Source organism: Apis mellifera, linkage group LG1, assembly GCF_003254395.2.
Source record: "Apis mellifera strain DH4 linkage group LG1, Amel_HAv3.1, whole genome shotgun sequence".
NCBI classification, from domain to species: domain Eukaryota; kingdom Metazoa; phylum Arthropoda; class Insecta; order Hymenoptera; family Apidae; genus Apis; species Apis mellifera.
In genome coordinates, this window is record NC_037638.1 from 4,992,280 (window position 1) to 5,015,324 (window position 23,045).

The window sequence follows — 23,045 nt, forward strand, 5'->3', positions numbered from 1 at the left end:
GAAATACTTGCGTCAAATTTTCGTTCAATTTATATCAAAATACTTGAAATTCAAAAGATTCCATTTTCAAGAAATAATTTGAATAACGATAAAGGCTAATGTGGACATTGCTCGATGAATATATTCCATTAAAAAAAAAAGGAGGAGAAAAAGTTAAAACACCGATGAATTTCATCACGTTACATTCGAAAGAATATATGGATTATATACGCGTCGCGCAGTATCGTTACGCACCTTTTCACGTTCTCTCTCGACTCTGAGCTACCTGTTACATTTTCATCGAGGTTAAAAGTTGATCACGCGCGTACACACAAGCTTGGCTGAATGAGTGTACCGTTTTTTTTTTTTTTTTTTTGCCCGCGAAACAATAGCTCGACGTTAGAACGGCGAATATACGTATATACACGCGCGCGTCGACATGCGATGGATTATGCAGTCTGCACTTAGAAAGTTTCACTCTGGTCGACGATTTTCCACGGTGCAGCCGTCTGCTCCGAATTGTGGAAAGAAGTACACAACGTCTTGGCTACGGGTGAACATGTAACGAGGAAAGGAAAGCATGATTCAATTACCCTCTGGAACTCGTGTACGACTTGGGAGGTAAAGTAAATTAGAGGAATTAAGATTGTCGCGGGTGTTTAATTTTTGATACGATGGAATAATTTTTTAATCAACTTATTTAAAAATAAAATTATAATTAATAAAATTCTCAAATTTTCGAAATATATTTATCTCTTTAATTATATACCTAAATATAATATACATTTATTAAATCTCTCTAAAATTATATATTTTCCATCACGCGAAAAAAACATAACCTTCACGAAATCTTCTGCTGATTGATCTTTGTTTTTTTAATCGATGTTAAATTTATAATCAATCCAAATTACTTTACATTAGTCAAAAAAAATTAAGAAAAAAAAGGAATGGAACGTTACGCTGCTACTCTGCTGAGAAAGTGGTGATAAAATGGAATCGTAGAGCGCTCGTTCTTCATTAAAAGTGAAACGACGCCGTAAGATGACCAAGTCGGTGTAATTTCCATTCGACCGTGTTAATACAATGATACCGTCGCCGTGGAGAGAGACGACGACGACGACGACGTCTCGACGTCGTCCCTGGCTACCACCAATAATAACGATGCTAAAATGCAAACACGAAAGAAAAATAGGTGAGGGGGAGAAAAGGAGGACGTGGAAAGGAGTTTCCATCTCGAGGGATTCGAGAGAGAGAAAAAACAAAAGACGAATATGTACAAAGAATTAATTTTTATAATTTTCTCGAAAAATGAAAATTATTAATCGTTTTCGAGGAAGCAGTAGTTTGTAGCAACATATAAATCGGCGTATTATTATTAGATCGAGAGCAACGGATCGATGAAATATTTATGGGTAATAATATTGGGATAAAATTGGGCGGATAAGTTTATGCCAATAATTTCGCGATGGCCTGCTTGTAATAATTTTCATTTACATCACGTCAAAACTTGAATTATTCCTATTGATATTAATACATATGTGTGATATATTTGATATACGAATATTGATCATTTTAATTCAATTACCAGGATGCCGATATTTTACTCTATATATATACGTGTATTATTTGTACGTGCAAACTGCGGTAAACAGTTTCACATTTTGACACATTGTTGCGACGAATGTGATCAATGCATCCCTTCGAAAAAATGTTGTACATTACAAATTCGTGTAACAAATCAATACAACGATTCAATTTAACCAACGTTACTTAATTCTCAACATTTTTCAATTCGTTCTTTCACTTATTATTATTTCGCCTTAGATATAATTAGAAATAAAATAAAACGTGTTAAATTATTTTCCACATACGAATACGATTCGATACAAATGACAGTGACGTAGGATCCGAATTTTTCTTTCTTCTATAAAATAACGATGCACAAGGCATGAATTTTTGTCGCAAGGCAAATTTCATCTTTCTTAACGAACGAAAGAAGGGAAAGGGCGCGCGGGGAGGGGGGTTTGACGCGGGGTGGGGGGCGGCAATTTAATCTTTCTCCGGTGTCGACGCTTCTATATCGTTATGGAAGACGCGACGTGTCGCGGTTTATTACGTTTTTTTTCCCCTCGCCTGCTCGACCGACTAATGGACTACTAGAAATAGGAACGATGCTTTCGACCTTCTCGAACGCGACCGCTGTTGTTATGCCCGCTATATTTTCGTATAGTTTCGTATCGAGTTTCGATTTCAACAATTTCAATGTTTTCTTTCTTTCTTTCTTTCTTTCTTTCGCTGTTAGCTGACGTTTGTTTACAATATTTCTTTTGAACGATTTTCGTTCATCGATTCCATTAATTGCATATTTTTTTTTTTTTTTATCTATCTACGTAACCGGTTCGTTTGTAACGTTTTAACATTATCGAGTGTAAGGAATTTTAAAGCGCGGAAATCACGTAAATTGGAATATGAACGAACCGCAAATTAAAAAAAAAATAAATTTACCTTTCGATAAGAGTCAAAAATGAGTTTATTTTGATATCGATGTATACGTAAATACGACGCGTTAAATTTTTTCACGTTTACAAACGTGTGCGCATAGTGTAATATTTGTTAAACAAATTCTCTTTTACTCTGTCACGTTTAAAATTCCAAAGGCAATTGATAAAATTCGAAATAATATATTTAAAAAAAAGAAAAAAGAATAAATAGGCGTAAGAAATTTAATGTTTGAAGTAATGCATCTATTAAAATAATACATATATATATATACGTTTGAAACACGCGATATAAAATTTACGCAAAATTTACGCATTTTGAAACGAGACACGCGCCACTGCTAGCGACTGCTAGAAACTTCTTGATCACCTTGGCAAATCCATTGCTCGATGACCTCGCGAACAGAATCGCGTCTGTATCAACTTGTTCGAGAAATCCACCGCTACGACTTCCTATTGATCTTTCACCTTTCTAACCGGCTACTCGGCTCACCGTACTCCATCCTCTCGCGACTCGAACCGTTACGTTTAATCGGCGATAGGTGATCCATTATATATATATATACATCGAATAAAAATTTACTTTCGTTCCACCATTCGTTTTTCAGTTCAAAACTCTTTTTATTATTATTATTATTATTATTATTATTATAGGTTCTCGATTCGAGGATAATACAATTCTTGGAGAATTGAAAAAGAGGTTAGGAGTGGAGTAATAAGAGGTGTGGAAAGAAATGTTGATTATTGGAAATAAAAGAATATTTTTTTTTTTTTTTTTAGGTTTCCTAATGCTACGAAAAATGAAATATGCGGATAATTTTATATTCCATATAGGAAATTTGGAATGGGGAATTTTTCTAGTTACTTTTTAGTTATATACGAGACTTATTATTATTATTATTATTATTATTGTAGGTGCTCGATTCGAGGATAATACAATTCTTGGAGAATTGAAAAAAAGATTTGGAGTGGAGTAATAAGAGATGTGGAAAGAAATGTTGATTATTGGAGATAAAAGAATATTTTATTTTTTTTTTTTAGGTTTCCTAATGCTACGAAAAATGAATTATGCGGATAATTTTATATTCCATATAGGAAATTTGGAATGGGGAATTTTTCTAGTTACTTTTTAGTTATATACGAGACTTATTATTATTATTATTATTATTATTGTAAGTTCTCGATTCGAGGATAATACACTTTCTTGGAGAATTGAAAAAGAGGTTAGGAGTGGAGTAATAAGAGGTGTGGAAAGAAAAGTTGATTATTGGAGATAAAAGAATATTTTTTTTTTTTTTTAGATTTTCTAATGCTACGAAAAATGAAATATGCGGATAATTTTATATTCCATATAGGAAATTTGGAATGGGGAATTTTTCTAGTTACTTTTTAGTTATATACGAGACTTATTATTATTATTATTATTATTATTATTATTATTGTAGGTTCTTGATTCGAGGATAATACAATTCTTGGAGAATTGAAAAATTAGGAGTGGAGTAATAAGAGATATGGAAAGAAAAGTTGATTATTGGAGATAAAAGAATATTTTTTTTTTTTTTTAGATTTTCTAATGCTACGAAAAATGAAATATGCGGATAATTTTATATTCCATAATTTTGGAATTTGGAATTTTTCTAGTTACTTTTTAGTTATATATGAGACTTAGGGATTGTTTATATTGGAATTTGAATTTGAATTAATTATTCCGCAACTATATATCGAGACAAGTTAAATACATTTTTTTGAAAAAAATCTGGTAAGAGTGAAGTATCGAGACGTGTTGAAAAAAAAAAAAAAGAAAATTTAAACAGAGATATAATGCACGTGTGCATTATTTTAATGTTATATAATAATATTTATTTACTGCTGAGTGAAGCTATAAATCAATCAAATTGCGTTCAGATTTTTGTTCTAATTAAAAATTATATAGTAGCAGATAGGTTTTTTTTTAAAAAAAAAAATCAACAAATTAGATCAAATTAAATTAAATTGGACGATAACATATGATATTAAATCATATTAATGTACTGAATTGTATTAAAATTAAATATGCGAATATTATTGCGGTAATATACGGAATAAATGATCTCTATAAAAAGTGGTTCATTAATTTCCAAGTCACATTATACAAGCTTTATCTGTTTAGTTTCAGCTTATTGGAAGAATAAAGAAAAAAAGAGGAAAAAAAAAAACTGGAAAAAAAAAAAGAGAGAAAGAAAAAAGTGAGGTGAGAAAAAAGAGGAGGGGGGGGGGAAGTCCTGCACTTTGCACTCATACATACGTGTATTAATGTTTAATAGCATCGCAGAAGCTCGTAACGTCGTTTAATTTTGCCTCGTAAGTTATTCATATTATTTGTCGACGCGGTTTCACGAAGATATTTTCTTTACGAAAGAACGAAAATAATTGATTTTTACACGTATAATAAAATTGTATCAAATTAAAAAGCGAAGAGGATCTCTTCTAATTTTAATAATTTTATTAATTTTCTATAAATCAATATTTCATATATCATATCAAAGAAAAAATTATTTTCAACAATATAATAAACAGATAGATAGATTTATTGCTTCTCAAAAACTAATTTTAAAATAATTTTTCTACTTTTTCTTTTTCAGATCGGATTGATTCAAATTATCGATCGTTACGTAACTCTTAACCAATCATCCTTGAAACTAGAAAAAAATAGAGAATATTAAAGGAGAGAATATTTTTCAAAATTTTATCTTCTATTTCTCAAAGATTAAGTTAACTTATTAGAATAAATAACGAACGATCACGAGTAATTGGAAAAAAGAAAAAATTTAATTATACAGATTTTCAGGGGGACACCCTGTATATATCGAGCAGCAATCATCGCAGAAAATATTACGATTAAAATTATACCCGGAGAGGTTAGCCTCGCGAGAAATTTACCGTTGGAAGAAAACTTCTCCTTCTTTTTTTCTCTTCTTCTTCTTCTTCTTTTTCTAATCATCAAACTTTCCAGTCCATTAACCACGTACGATCGAACCATCCATGCATCGCGTCAAGTGACCACGAAACGATTTTCATTATCGATGTCGAAGTTTCTTGAAGAACATAAAATACGCGAGCTTCCTTATTTCATCGATTCGAATCGTGTCGCCTGTGTGAATTTATTTCAACGTTTAAAACGTGCCATATTCGCTCGGTTGGTAACGGAATAATTTTGAGAAAAAAAAAAAAAAAAAAAAAAAGAAAAAATTCGATCGAAAAATTTTTCATTCGTTGTTATTACATTTCGTACCGCCACGGTATCAGAATATTACGACTTTACTAACTATCGATATCGATTATTGATAAATATCGATAATATCGTTGAGATATCGATAGCGGATAATCGAAATTTTTTTTTCTTTTTTTTTTCTTATATCAAAGATACTTTTCCTTTAATTTTCTATGATATTTAAAATAAACTAATAGATAAAATATAGATTGTTAATTATTCGTGATTTGATGATGAAATTTTGAAAAAAATAGAAAGTCATTTTCGTGAAAAATTAAACGATAATAACGAACGTGTATTTATATCGAGAGGAAACAGTTTTATATTGTATTTATAATTTTATACATCTCGTTATTAGGTCGGTGTATCGTGTTAATTTGTCAAAGTGATTTCCCGATTAAAAATCGGGAACAATTGGATTCGTTCGGTTATTTTATGCCACGGGATTTATTTTCATAAACGTGATGAAATTTTTGCAAATAAAATGAGTACCATCGTTATTGCAGTGAAAAGAGAGGTTTGCCCGGTAATTTCGGTTGAATAAAATAAAATAAATAAAACGGTAACGATGTTTGAGCGAAATTTTTAACCAAGTTCTTAAACTACACGTACGATAAATTTTAAATCAAAAATTCTCGTACATATTAAATATTGAGAGTGGAATATATATATATATGGAAAAAAATATAGTTAAAAATAAAGTATATTAATTATCCCTGATAAATGAATAATTCTTAACTGGCTTTTATACATTGATTCTCTATTAAAAAAAAAATTTTGGAATATAGAATTTAGAATATTTTGAGAACAGAAAGCAAGCATAAATTTGATAAAAAAAAAATCTTCTCTAAAAAAAAAAAAAACAATTTCTTAGAGATAATGAGAAAAAGATATAAATACGTATATAAAATCTTTCCACCATATACAATTGAATTCTATCTAATAAAATCCATTTCCATTTCCTTTTTCTTCTCGAATTTACTTAACTTAAAATATTCTACATCTTATATCCAGTCATTCAATAAATTTTAATTAATATTAATAATTTATAATTTTAATAATTTTAATAATCGTCGTTTCAATTCTAAAAAAAAAAAAAAAAATATTCACCTCGAAGTACATAGATACTAAAAACATCAACTAAAAAGAGAAACTCGAAGTCGAATAACTGTTAAAGTTGAATGTACCTTCGAATCGAGAAAATCGAAGATAAAGGGGTCGTTTGTCCGTGTAGACCAGGCCCAAGGGCAATTTCTAACGCAGTGAAGAGAGAGAAAGATTCAACAAACAACAAGGAAGCGGCTTCCATCTTATCCATCCACCATCCACCGTGTAGATTCTATTCGATTTCTATTACCGGTGGATCGAGGAGCGAGGAAAGATGCCCTGGGGGGCATTTGAACTTGGCGCCAAACGGGAGTCCGCCATGACACGTTCCTTCTACCGAAAAAACAATAATCGCGTGCGCGCAATATCGCGTCGATCGTTCCTTTCGACCGAGTCGTATTGTAAAGTCTTTTCACAAGGATTGTGTTTGGAATACGAGTTTTGTTTGCCGAGACGTGGATTGGTTCGTTAAATGTGTTTTCCTAGTGAAGAAAATGGATGCAATAATCGAGAAGAAGTTTTTGCTAGAATTGTGGTTAGAAAAGTTTCGCGTGTTGATCAGTGCAAAGAATATCGATGTTAGTCCAATTTATAATTACTTTTAAACATACCCAATGTAATTTCTAAAGAAGAATCGATTATATTTAGATCTTGATTCAATTTTATTTTATTTCGACATAATATTTAATGGTTCTTTTTTTCCACCAATAATCTTCGATTATTCTAGAATAGGGAATTTAGAAAACTAGAATTTAGGGAAACTAGAATAGGGAATAAACTTGATTTTCTTTCTCCTTTCTATCGTTTCTCGTTCAAGATGAGAAAAATTATTTTTATGAATTATTTTACGTAAGTAATATTATTAAATATAATTACTGTTTATATTTCGAACAGATAAAATATGATTCTAGATTAAAATACGATATAAAATACTTGGTTTTATTTATTCCCGATTCATTTTATAAATATATCGCATTTGTATGGTAATAAATTATTATTAAGCTACTATTCCTTTTTTCCTAAATACATATCATTTAAATACAAAATTTTCAATAGCAATTTCACTTAGCAATTCAGCACGCTTTTTTTACGAGTTTTTTTCTTTTTTTTTAGAAAGTTTCCATTCGATTATTCGCAAACAAATGTGTTACGTACGAAATATGAATTCTTCAAAAAAAGAAAATTAAATAAGATGCGATAACGAACGATCGTATCTTCGAAATTATTTTTCGTAAACAGATCAAACGATGAATTGTTTTTTTTTTCTTTTTTTTTTATGTAATAGTTGAATTCGAGGTGCAAACTTTGGTGAAAACTGATTAGCATCCTTCGTTACAGTACATCGCACGATGAAATTGGGCTGTTTTATTACGGATATTCGCGTTCCTGGGAAACGAAATAAGTCCGAGCCTTTTGAATTGCAAATTGAAACCGATCCCTCGCCCCTCGATTTATGTATTATGAATACATTATCCCGAAGAGGAGGGGGGAGAATTTAAAAATTTGCTGTAATGAACGATGCAATCGCGAAACTTTGCACTTTCTCTATGGAGACAATTAAAATTTTTCCCCATCGTCAATTCTATGAAAATATTATTGAAAATTATATAGTATACGTGAAAATCTCGAGAAATATTTTTTTTAATATTTAACGTTTAATTTTATTAAAAATAATTATTATTATATTTTATTTTCGTTGCTTAATAGGTTAAGATCGATGGGAAATAGTTACGCTTTAAAATTCTCACGCGAATCTTTTTTTCCACCAAGCATCGGCAAATCATCGAAACGGTTGAATTATCGTTTCGCAGGATTGAAATGTCTCATAATTGTAGAGCCGCGAATCTGCATCATTATATTCCGCGATCGCTACCGGTGCAACCGCCATTGTGCTCGTTACACACGACGTCACGATTGTTATTACGAAACGAGAGAAAATGTTTCTGGTAGTAATCGATACTCGATATCCGGTAATAAGACGGCCGATAGAGTACGTGTGCCGCGGCAACAACAGATATCGGTTGAGAATTTATCGGTGTGTACACGTGTACTCCCGTATCTGCCGGTTGAATGCGGAGAAACGTGTGCATTTCAATCGCGTGATTGAGAACGTGCGCGGGGCCGGAGCTCTATCCCCCCCCCCCCCCCCGAGGCAAGTTTCACGGGTCAGAAAATCATGGGGTGGCTTTACCACCTGGCCGATGTTCGTATATTCCTCCCTCTCCATCTCCAGTCACCCCTAGTGCTCGCACAACACGTGCGTGTATACGCGAGTATATAGACAGAACACCCCTTACGTTCGAATCATCTCTTTGCCCCTCTATGTCCCCCCTATATAAACCACACTGTCCGTCCGTCTACTTCTCTCTTTCTGAGAGAAACGCTGCAGTTTGTCTGCATACCAGCCGGGCGACAATCACGCGATTCTGTCGTGGGTATCGGTCATTCCGTATATAATAGAGCCTCTTTCGTGTTATTTTTTCGTCGGATTGAAAGGGGAGTCATTAAGTGTTATTTCGATTATTTGATGCTATAGAATAAACATCGAACTGATCCAATTTGTCATATTATTATTTATTAGATTTCTTTTTTTACTGTTGAAGAATACAGTGTGTATTGAATATGTGTAAATATCGAAGGATATATTGGTTAAGTAAAAATACACGCTGGATCCCGAGATTCAACGTTCGGGTTGGATCGGAAAAATTCGGGCGCATTCGGGCGAAACCGCGATCTTACCCGATTTCGCCCGAATTTTTTCAATCCGTCTACACGAAGTCTAAATTCAAATATTAGTAGATATATATTGCTACGAAATAAATAAGACACGTTTCTACAATTATTCATTTTATTAAATACGTCAATACGTATTTCGTCTTTTTATTTTACAACTTCAATTTATGATACATATTAATTTACTTTATAAATCATATAAATAAAAAGGATACTTCCAAAATTAATCCTCGCTTTGAAACGATACTCAATCCATTTAAATACGCAAGAAAAATTGTCGATCGCGACACCGTTTCTTTATCGGACATTTCGTTATTAATCTTAAAGATCGCTTCGTTCGATTTTTATCTTTAATAAATCTATCGTAAGAAATTTATTAACTTTCCATTATACCTTCTCTCTCTCTCTCTTTCTCTCTATCTATTTTTCTTTTTTAATATTAACTTCAAATTGAACTTTCGCACGCCTAGTCAGCCCGATTCCCCGTCAGATTTCAATCGTACCGTATCGTTGCAACAACCGCGCTCGCGATTGCAATATTACGGAAATATAATATTACGGGCAAATGAGCATGATACAAATCAACGCGTCGTGTACGATTTTCATCGATGAAATTTGCACGGTCGAGCGAGTCCGCGCGAAACAGTTCGACCGTTCGCCGACGTTTAATTTACTGCTTTCAATTTTACATTATTAATGACGAATGGATGATCGAGAGAAAAAAAAAAAAAAAAAATAGGAAGAAATAAAAGAGGGAGGAAAAAATTTCATTCCACGATGTGATCCCGTGCGGTTTGAAAATGCAGCCACGGATGGGACGAATGGCAGGTTGGTTTTATAAACGAACGATCCCGATACAATCGAACACGTGTACGTGACATTTATTTAAAAAAAAAAAAAAAATTATTTAGCACGTCATGCTAAATTATCTGTACGAAACGTGCTCGATAAATAAACAAATTGTTTCCAGAACCGCATACGAGTTGCTCTCGTGACTTTTCGAGATCGAATAATTTTTTTTTTCACGTTTCGATATTTCGTTTCGGTTTAATCTTTGAGCGATAACACCGCGTATGTACCTGTATATACGCTTCAACGATATATAACAATATAATCTATAATATTATCTTTTCTGTAGGTATTTTCGACGTCGAGAAAATATTTTTAACAAAAATTAGCCAATTTTTCACGGATTATCGATTACGTTGTAAATTGAAATATTTTTTTAAAAAAATTTTGCACGTAAGTAATTATTCCATTATTACTCGAATTATTATCGGTATTATTAACTATAAATACCGCTATTAATGTAAACAAAGCTTGAAACACAATGGAATTTTCACTATCTAAACTTCCGCTATCGGGATATTCTACTCCAACATTCTATTATCCAAACTCTCCAACCTTCATAATCTGTTTCATATTGAAACAGAGGCATTACTCACAGCTTTGGTTTCTAGTAGGAACGTATGGATACAATTCACTACTGAATCTCTAATAGACTCGATCTGATAGATCGATCGGTTCGATTTTAAAAATTTTATTCTTCGATGTAATACGTGTTTTTTACTTTTTCGTAATTTTTAATAAGATTTTATATTAAAAGATAAAAAAAAAATATGTTAATTCGATTTTTTCTACTCTTGGATTTTAAGCAATAAATTAATATCAAATATCACTAAAATCAATAAAATCCCTAGGATACTCTACTACGTAATTTCAGTTATTTCAAGAATTTTCTTATTCTTGATCGTAAAATCAGACATTTTTTAATTTCTTAAGTTCAAATTCTATTTTTTTTTTTAATTGGAATTTTCCCTTTTCTTATGAAATAATGAATTGAAAACAAATTTTCTTAATATCGATATTAATTAAATTTATTTTTATTTATATAATAATTTCAATAAATATTAATTTACTTAATTATTAATAGATTCCAAACATTTGATCAATAATGTAAAATTTATAAACACGCTTTGAATGAAAAATGTGAAATGTGTATTGAAAAAAAAATTTTAATTTCACTTTGATTCTATATGCAAATAAGATACAATATTACTGATAAAAATTATCCTCGTGATTCGAATAAATATAATAATTGAAAAATAATTAAAAACGTTTTTCCGAAGAAAAAACGATTAACAATTAAGATTTCTTTTCAAATTTTCCAATAATAATTTTTATATTTTATTTTTTCATCATTCCAATAACAATTAACAAGATTTCTTTTCCAATTTTTCAATGATAATAATTTTTATATTTCGTAATTTTATATATAATTTCGATAATAATTAAATTTATACGTAATTATCGATTAAACGAAACGACGGATAGATCCCAAAGGACAACAGTTTAAATTAGTTTTCTATTGGAACTCGATTTAAGCTGAGAAAATCTGGTGGAGACGTCCGACCTTTCGTAAATCGATCTAGGAACAACGACCTTTTGTATAGGTTTTATTAGGGTCACTAGATGGTCGAATAGGCCAGTCGTTAGTCGCACACGTGCCGATCATCGAGTTAAGGTCCCAGACCCGTTTCTGAATTAATGAACACTCGAGAGAGAGAGAGAGAGAGAGGCGGCCGAGTTAAATTGTTTCATAATTTAAATGCAACATTGAACTTTGGATCAGAAGAATTCCATGTATTTCTTTTTTTTTTTTTTTTCTAAAAAGATCAAAATGGATTTTTTTGAAAATCATAAAAATTGTTACAATCTGATGATCCTCAATCTGTATTAATGATTATGTTAAAATTGTTTGTAAAATTCTGTTCTATAGTCGAAACGAGAATCTTAAAAATAGCATCATGATGGATGAAGATTAACTAGATGAAGATTGATAACGATGAAATAATCAAATTAAAAAGAGGGAATTTATAATTTATTATAAAAATCTTATTCAAGTTTATAATTATGTTGCAAAGACATAAAGGAAATTTAAGAAATCGTTAATAAATTTTTCGTAATAAAATGCAACGATTTGATATTTTCGATAAACACAAAAATGAAAAAAATAAATTCTAAACTAAACATTCGATAATATCGAATTACTACGCCATTTAAATTTCTAAACGAGAAAAATTCCAAATAAATAAAAAAGAAAATCTATAAAAAAAAAATTGTAAATCAAATAATACGTATTATTTGAGAAAACACGAAAAGTCGAATCCTCTCTAATTAACAGGGTGGAAAATTAAATCCGACGTGCAAAAGGATTATAGCCATTCGTGGCACGAGTCCGCCACGAAAAAAGCAAAGGGTTAACCTACGAGAAATACCTAATGGAGGGGGAAAAAGAGAAAGACACGCGTACACCTTCGAAGGTAATTTTAGTTACTTGACAATTTGGCACTGTCTACGCCAAATAGAAAGTCACGCGCGTACCGGCTTCACTTCGAGAGAAAGAGAGAGAGAGAGAGAAAAAGCTGCGATGGTGCCACGCGAGCAAAAGAAACCGAGGGAAGAGTGGGGAAGAGGGAGACGGAGAGAAAGAGAATGGCCGAACAGTAGAAAGCGAAAGAAGAGACGAACGGAGAGAAGTCGTCGGTACGCGTGATAATCTATTTGCTCCTTCCGTAGTGCAACGGGACAAGAAGTCCTATTTATATCGCGAAGAAGCCTCGGTTTAATGAGTCTAGCTGCTATCACGAGTCCACTGAGATACGATCGCCACGATGTTGAACAAAAGGGAGTCGAATTTACGATAAAAGAGGGAAAGAGGTTAGGTTATGTTGCTTTCAATCACTTAATGGCGTAGAGACTCGTGTAGAGGTAATGCTACAACGAGTGTTCAAGCACTTCTTCTTGCTTTCAATCAAAAATTTGACATTTGTGAGAAAATTTGTAAAATTCAATATTAAAAATAACTATATAAAAATCCTACTATACAAGTTATATAATTACAATTTGGTTTTATCCCGTGTTAAAGAAAGAAATTATTTTTTATATAATACAAAAGATCATAAAAATACGTAAAAACGAAATTCTTAAAATCAAACTACGTTACGTACAAAGAATTAAGTAAGGAGATAATACGAGAAATTCGAGCTTTAAAATTAGAAGAAGAAGAATATAAATAAGCAATCGTTTTCGTGAAATAAAGGCGATTTACCTGATTATAAAAAAAGAAAAAGAAAACAAAAAAACACGTTATCGAAGCTCCAATATTTAACATGCCGATAAGGCGAACAGATAAAAAGCCCCCGGTATCAAGCGTAGAAAGTGTGTATGAGTTTAGCGAAGGTGATATGAATATCGAATTCATCGATTACCGATTACCGCGCTACCGGTTCCGCGGTTCGCGTGCGTGCACCGCGCTCTCTGCTCTTCGAGAAGAAAAACGAGCTGTTCAGCCAGCGGGAATGAGGAGGGCGGAACAAGCTCGAAGAAACACAGGTTGCACCTGCCGCCGCTGCTTGGCCGCAGCGTTGCTGTACCCAACTTATCCCTTCCCCAATATATATACACAGAGCCACAGATTTTTATCCGTCTCTTGCTTAAAAACTTCGATGCGCATTGGTCATGCTTATTCAACGTATTCAAAGATTTTTAATCGGTTCGTTTAGATTTTCGGCAAACATTGGCGAAGTGAATTAACACTTTTGTGATAATTGTACCATTGGATGCTTATAGAATTTAACGGATAATTAAATAGCTTTGCATCATCAATTTAGGCCAATCTACATAACCTAAACGATATAGATTCGATTGATAATACGCAATTTTTCTATCATAAAATATATGAAATTTTTATTACATTTTATAATTAATACGCGCTTGATATGTTTGTTAAAAAAATTTTATTAGATTTAAAAATTATATTAATCATATCGCTATAATAAGAGGAAATAAATAATTGGAATCATAATCGATTTTATTCGAAACACGATCTTCTCAACTAGTTTTTCTGGTAAAAATTTACCGGTAAAATTTTATGTAAGTTTTATCTAGAATCCAATTTAAGATTAGTAAATCTTAGTTTAATAATTTTATCTTTAAGCAAACTACTAATGGAGATAGACTTTCGTTTTTATTATCAGTACATTACAGTTTATTACAATGGCAGAAACATCGCACACAGGCGAAAATTTAATAGCAAAGGTGCATTTGAATTATTGCAGTTTTTACGAGTTGTAGAAAGCTAGCAATGCGAATGAAGACTAGAAATTTGTGAAAACTTTTCGAATATGATGCTGTTTCAGTATAGGGTATAAGAGTAGTTTAAAAAGATTCAAAAGAGAGGCGATTTCGGTGAAATATTTTTCCTTAGAAATGCAAGAATCTTTTTGAAGAGATAAAAAATTAAAAGAAAGTTAAAGTGAAAATCATGTATAAAAAAAATGAAAATATAAATATAAATAATTAAAATAGTTAGAAGAGAGCTTTTAAAAAATCTAATAACGTAATAATTTTTACTTTGATTTGTATAAAAATTATTTTATTATTTTATATTAATTTTTTAATATTTGGCCAATAATTTAAATAATTTTTATAAACTAAAAATATGTTTCATCAATATAATATATTCATATAATTCTACAATTTGTGAGAAAAAAGGTCGAGATAAATAAGGCTGTAAATATTCTTAATACTCAAAATAAATTAATTAATTATTTTTTTAAAATGTAAAAATCTCATAAATTTAATTCTTATTACGAAACGAAATATAAAAACAAAATATATTTTCTTCAACATGAATTTTTCAAATAATAATGCAACTGTTGAATATACAATTTTCATCACGTCTATTTATAATCTATAATCTCGCATTTAAATTGCACTTTCAATTTGAGGTATTTCTTCAATTAAATTGGATAGAAACGAACAGATAAGATATGGATAAAAATAATGCACCAGTGTTAACAAAAATTTACAACTTTGACCATACGTCAACTGTTATCATGACATCATTAAAATCAACAATTTAAAATGAAATTAATTTTCTAACAATATTGAATTGCCATTCACGCTACACAATAAACTTATAAAGACGTACACGTGCACGCGACACATACACGTGCATGCGACACATACACGTGCTATCATTTTGTGAAACGTGAGCGGCAAAAATAATAGCCGATATTCCTTTTCGAATCTTAAATGGAAGTCGATAAAAATAAATCGAAAATATAAAAAACGTGATTAACACATATCGAACAATTTTCACGTAATTTTTCTAATGATATGTACTTAATTTCTCAACAATTTGGTTATCCAATCTCATTGCGCATCATAAAGGTTATATACGCAACGGAGTTTATAATAGCGAAGTATGAAACCGATATATACGCTCACTTTATAATCACAATAAAGCGGAAAACTACCGTTCGAACGTTCCAGCTAACTAGTTTCTAATTGAAATACGAACAAGTCAATGACAGAAAAAAAGTCAACGTTAACAAACTGACTCGAAATGCGCGATCGACGGCAACAATCTTTACCAAACAGCGTACCTGGTCGTACCCGGTTAGCCGCCACGATAACAAGTATCCGATTAAATTTATGTAATGGCGTGTTACCATGTTACCGTGGAATTACTTTGATAACCTACTGTGATAACGTTATAGTATTAGAATCACTGTCACTTCGATGATATTTTTCTTATTATACAAGTACAAATGCGAAATGAGTATTTCAAACAAATCATAATTGCATGTAACGACTTTTTCAAAAAAATTAACCTTACCTACTATAGATATAAACGAAGTCCAGTTGAACTTTTTTTTATATTTACTATTCGTAATATTAAAAGTTAAAAGAAAAATTGTGGCATTATGTTTGTGAATAATATTACGCAGTGAAAAGGAAAAAATCGAAAAAATAAAATGATAATCGTAATAATCGTAAATTGTCTACACGAACGCGTGTCCCGACGGCGACAATGTTGAGCCGCGAGAAACGAGAAAAAGTCCAGCAACGCGGTACCGCACATTACAAGACACTCGTCATCACATCCACACATGTGCATATACACATATGCACGTGTCATATACGCACATATATACACATACATACACACAGAACACACGGTAAACGCAGTTCCATGCAAGTGTATTATCCGTACATACACAAGCGCATGATTAAAAGAGAAACTCACTCCAGAAATAATGCACAGTATCCATCCAAGTCGCGGTGGTGGAGGTAGGGTTTGCTTGTCCTGGATTATCAAGACTCGAAAGAGCGCGACAAAGCGTACAGCGTCGCGTTTAAGTTCCTCGAACGTTTATCGTCGTGATGGTTGTCGTCGTTGTCGCGACCGTCGTCGTCGTCGTCGTCTTACGACGACGACAACATGCTTTTGTACGGGCTTCCCGTCTAAATATCCCGTATTCTCGTATCTCTACACTGAGGCACTCACTGGTTGAGCAACGAAAACGCACCGCGTTTCACGATAAGCACCGTGTACATTCCCCTCGAATATATTTCGCGCCGAGCTTTTCCCGCGTTTAGTTTCGTTGACGCACACGCGGCGAAGGTAACGCAGACAGAGCGAGACGGAGAGAAACGCACACACATATAACACGCGAGAGCGGTGAAGAAAGAGCGGGGAAATAGATAGAAAGAGAAAGAAAGAGGAAAGAGGGAGAAAGGAGAAGAATGAGAGAGAATGACAGAAAAGGAGAGACACGTAGACGCGTGTTACGTTGAAAGTAATGGAATATGTGCGAACACTTCTCGCTTGGTCCCGCCTAGGGGAAAGAAAATCCGTCGCTGCCACCACTGTTCCACCTCCAGAGCTTGTTAAAAGCTGTAATATATGTATAATGCGAAGTGCGTGTTCGCGCGCGCACAGTTTTCAAAACAAAAGACACCGGTATAAACGGGAGCCGGTTTGCAGTTACTGTCTTCTTTCAATGTTTTCTCCGTTTATCCGTTCGGTTTTCCTATCCACCGTGAATCGCTCTCTTTTACTCGCGCGGTTTTTCCGCACGCACACGCCGCCGCGGATCAATAATTCACCATACGAATTCACCAGAAGCGGGTGAGCGAGCGGGCTGGCACGCAGGCACTAGGCAGAGGCACACGTTTCTGTCGTGGCGCGCTCTCCTCGGGGAAACGCACGCAGCCCACCACCACCGGCACACCGCCGACCGATCGCGCTTCGTCCTAACCTCCTCGACGAGTCTCCGTGCGAGCGAGTCCGTACACGTTGCCAGAGAGACTGCACACGCTTCGGTAACACACATACACTGAACCGTTCGCTTGACACACAGCTGACACAACGCTCGTAAACACGCGACAATCGAACAAAGACGGATGCACCAATGCACCACCAGACCGCACGGATAGATGCGATAGACCGGCACAACTCGAGCTCTTCGTTTATCAAACTGATCCGACTATCGTTTCATCACACTCTCTGTCATTCTCTCTCTCTCCTTCTCTCTCCCTCTCTTTTCCTTCTATCCTTTCTCTCATACTCTTACTCGCTCTCACATACACATTTACTCGCTCTTTCCTTCTTACTCTCAATAGCAATAGTAGGAACAGAGTATCATTAGCAGCAACACGGAGCCAGCAATACGAACATCACGGTCACCGGAAATACGAACCTGACAATCACGACACACGAGGAATATGCGAGAGATCGGTAATATTTTTGACCGATACAGAACACAATCAACCGGACACGTATATACACGTTCACGCACTATGTCGCGTCTATGTTCCTTTTTCCTCCCGTAATATTTGTCTTTATCGCACGGTCAGTTTGTCTGTTCGTCTCTTTCTTTCACACAAGCGTCTATTGCTCCCTCTGTCTCTCACTCCCTTTCGTCTGTCTGTCCGTCTGTCCGTGTCTGACGGTGTGTATATCGCCGTCGTCGCTGCTGTCGAATCCGTTCCGTGCGCGGCCCCTGTGTGAGACGACGCCGCTGGGACACACGGGCGTGGACGAATAGACGCGCTCTTTCGAGGATGTTTCGACACTATTTTCTTTAATGTACTTACCACTGGGCGAGCTGACGTGGCGTCGCGCGCGCGCGGGGCCTTTACACCACGGGTAAAATTCGCACAGTAATATTAGCGCGCAAGGCTGCACCCCGGTAAATACGAGCGCAGTCACCACTCTTGTTTTTGGTATGCCAGGAATGGCACAAAGAATCTGGACAACGCACACGCCTGCTGCGCAGCCGGTCTGCGCACACGCTGACACCGCTTATGCGGCCGCGGGAGAAACCAGAAGCCGAGCGCAACCGACGACGTACGAATTGCACCGAATTCGACCGATCATCTACCCCCACTGCATCATACAAGACCGTCATCTCCCCACTCCCCGCACGGGAGATCAGTCGCGTCACGCACGTAATAGAGGTTGGATGTTGTTACTCGCTTACTCGTTTATTCTCTCTCGCTCAAGTTTGAGGGGCACTTGTTGAATTTCAGAGGTTACGTTTTAGCTTTTTCGAATGAATCTTTTGATAAATGGCAACGCATGAACTAACAGACCACAAAATGATCACTTTTCTTTTTTGTATACATTTTTTTTTTCCATACAATCTGACACGTATATATCAATCTAAACATATATCAAACAAAATTGCATATGTATTGTATATAAAACGCTTTTTTTTTATTCTTTTAACGAATTTTTTTATTTTTATAGTATAGATGCTTTTCAATGTAAAAAATATTTCGTAATAAAAATTCACTTCATTTTAGTAATAGTAGCTTATCTATTTAAATATTTACAATAGATTCAAGTACGTAAAAAATATTTCATAATAAAAATTCACTTCACTTTTAGTAATAGTACCTTATCTATTTAAATATTTACAATAGTTTCAATTACGTTTCTGTTATTTTACGATGCGATAATGACGATCGTGTAAATTTTAATGTTTGTTTACATAAATTAGTTCGCTTACAAAAGTGAATGGTTTACATTTTCGGTAGCAGACTGTCTGGGGCCATTTGTGTACTTAACAGATCCTAGGGATTAACCGATGGTAGCTGAATGCGAGACAACTGACCCAAACAAATGCATCATTGCCTTAAGATTGTCAAGTGACGAGCTCCATTTCATGAAAAATGACTTTTCATCCTCCATTCTTAGCACTATTTTTTTCTTTTATATTTGTATAATAGTAAGTTAGTTTAGAATCTATTCATTAAATTCACGCTTTCCTTGTGACTTTTGTTCTGATTTCAAGATTTTCTTGTATGAAATTTTCAATAGATAATTTGTAAAATATAATAGTCAGGGTTTTGAATAATATTTACTAATACAATTGATTTCGTTCAATTCAATACATCAATATTGTACTTGAAATTCTAATTTTTAAAAGATTGTTGTAAAAATTATAAATACATATAATTTTATATCATATATATATTAATCATGAGAAGAATTTCACTGCATTAAAAATTGATTGCATTAAAAATGAAAAAATTATATATTAAAATAACAAATTAATATTTATAATTCTATAGTCTAATTTATAATATTTTTTGATTATTTAATATTTAATCTTATAGATTTTTAAATTTAAATTTTTTGCATTTATGTATTTTAATAATTAATATTTTTATTAAAAAAAATTAAATATATTGTTGCAAATTTATCAAACCAATTCACTACTTGCTCGGATAATCGACTTTCTACTTTATCTACAGAAGTCAATCGTTACACAATCTTATCGGGAAAAAACAATAATTTTTTTCAATATATTTTTGTGTAATTTTTTGCTCATAAAAAATATATTATTATTAAGTCATTAATCTATGAAAATAAATAAATATTTAATGAGAATTTAATTAATGAGATTAAATAAGAATTATTTGAATTATTAATTATTATTTCAATTAATTTATGCATATAAAAAGCATATGATAATGTATTTAAACAACCATTTTGTAAAATCGTATTTTGAAGAATAAAAATTAAAATGATATTTGCTAAATGTGAAATGCTTAATAAATATAAATTTAAGTAAATATAAATTCAGTTAAACTCATAATTAAAATTATTAAGCAAAATAATTTCATTTGTTTAATTGAATATATTTCTAACCTTCGTAAAATATGTACTAAAAATTTGTTTTGCTTATCTAGAAAAATTAAACTAATAAATTTAAATCGTTAAATCAATAAAGTAAAAAAACATAAAAAAATAACTAAATTTAATATGAGCAATGAACATATTTACATCCCATATTTATATCCCGTTAATTCGTTTCACTTTTTTCACTAATATCGAACGATAATTACAATTATATAAAAAGAATAAACGATATAAGAGAATTATTATACAATATTTACGTTTACTTATACATTTTTCACACGCGGAACGTTATATGGTATAAGCATTAAAAACAATGTACAAAGTCGCGTGAAAAAGAAAATAAAGAATATTATGTTTTCTGAACCGTTGATAGGTTGAAAGTTGTCTGTGTTGTTCGACGCGTGTGCACACGCGTGAGCGTTTATCGGGCCGATTTTAAACATGACAAAACGTTCGTGAAATCAAATGTCACGTATCAAAATGACGTTCAAAGCGTGCCTTTTGCAGAGAGACAAAAGCGGTCGTAATTAATGCTTTTAAACGCGCGCGCTGTACTGCACAAGCTCCTTTTGTCAGTTGGACACATTGTACCCGACAAATGTTTACGAACGACCACAGAGTAGCGGAGCGTGCACAGTGACAGAGGCTGCCACGCCGCGGGGCTGAAACGCGCGCAGTTTTCGTGCGGGTTTTCAGCGAACGCGACACATTGAATGGGAAAGGTACGGTCCGATTTCACCCGCGAGGTTTAATTACTTAATTACGTTAACGCTCGATTTTCGTGACATGTCGACGAGTGGACTAAACGATTCCGTTAGTTCTACGGCAATTTTGTGCGCAGTTCTCTTTACCCTCGATTAAAGTATGACCATATATGATACTACGCATTCGTAAATTTGTTTCGTGTTTGAAACTTTACGCTTAAAATGAAATTCAAATTTTCTAATCCAATGTACATATTGTGCGTTGTTTCTGAATATACTTCGTATTAAAATATATACAAGATGTCACGATTTATAAATAGCGTGAATTCGAAGGAAATGTTGAATAAAATTTTTAACTATATAAACTATTTTTTTTTAATTATTCTTTTATAGTTATATATGAATATTGCAAACATAAAAATATGTAATTAAATATTTTTTATTATTATTATTAAGAATATATAATTACAAAATTAAAAATATTATAAATATATAATTATAATTATAAAAACAAATTATTTGTAAATTAAACATTGAAAAATATACTTTTTTAATTTTTTCAAAATTATTTTCCAAGTTAAATTTAATTTTTTCAATTATATTTAATTTCAATTTGTGTTTTTATAATTTAAATTTGTGATATTATTTTCTTTTTTTTTTTATAAATTATTAAAATATATTAAAATATTTTGTTATTTGCTATGAATTTTTTTATAACGATCAAATTGATAATTATCTTTCTTCTCGTGATCTCTATTTATTTGAGCTATTTCAATGGAAGCATATGCGGCACGATTGGTATGTTGTGAACCGTCCTTAATGTCAATAGTCTTAAAGTCGTAAAACTTTCGACAATATTCATTTGTGCTATCAAATCTAAAGCCCTAATTTTAAGCTAGCGAAACAGTGGCAATGATCATAAAAGAAATTATTATTTCTATTATTATAATGCAATAGCTGTAGTAAATTAATTGCAATAATATTTGAAAAATAAATTTTTCATGTTTTATCAATTAATAATTATTTTAATTAATTTCATAAAATTAATTTAAAATTATATTTTTACTTAAGATGTGATAAAATAATAAATCATGAAAAATATTTGCATGTACTTATTACATATTTTATATTTTATAAAATAAAAATTAAGTCTTATTTATTATTTATCTTCGATTTTATATATAAATTAAATGGAATATCATACACATAATTATAATAATTTCAAACCAATATTTCCATAAAAGTTCATTGACATTGTTGACTACATTTGACGGTTGCAAAAAAATTTGCAACGTTGTAAATTAACCATTGTGAAGTTCTTATTACACAGTGAATTATCATTATAATCTTGTACAATCATAATAGACATCCAAATAAATAAATAAGTCATTTTTACAGAGTGATAATAATTAATGTCTATATAAATATTATTATTAAAGATAAATTTTTATAGATTTATCAATAACAAAGCTTAATATAACATTATACATAATCTATTTAAAAAAAGATATAATATAATAAATATATTATCTTTATAAAATGTTTATTCTCTTTTCATCTAAAAAAAAAAATCATTATACCAAATATCTCTCTGAAAATCTAATAATAATTTATAATTTATAAATATAGTAAATATATATATAATAGTATAATATAAATATATATAGTAATTTATAAATAATTTATAGATTAAACTTGAACATCCTGCACAAACATTATTATCTCTTTTTTAAATTCTAAATTTCTTAAGTTTCACGTTATATAATATTTCA

The 23,045-nt window shown here is 32.1% G+C and overlaps 1 protein-coding gene across 4 annotated transcripts in view; it reads right to left on the reverse strand.

The window, feature by feature from the left end:
* Positions 1–18,701, reverse strand: part of LOC408616 (transcriptional enhancer factor TEF-1) — a 181,833-nt gene extending 163,132 nt beyond the window's left edge. The window contains exon 1 of one of the 4 annotated variants that reach the window (XM_006562525.3): positions 16,664–16,782. Coding sequence is in view for 1 of the 4 variants with exons in the window: in XM_392157.6 (XP_392157.3) it covers positions 16,664–16,688 (25 nt within the window). In the remaining 3 variants the exon portion in view is untranslated. Of the gene's footprint in view, positions 1–16,663; positions 17,895–18,516 lie in introns of those variants that run through there. The other 3 variants (XM_006562524.3, XM_006562529.3, XM_392157.6) reach the window with 3 other exon arrangements.
* Between the last annotated feature and the right edge of the window lie 4,344 nt (positions 18,702–23,045).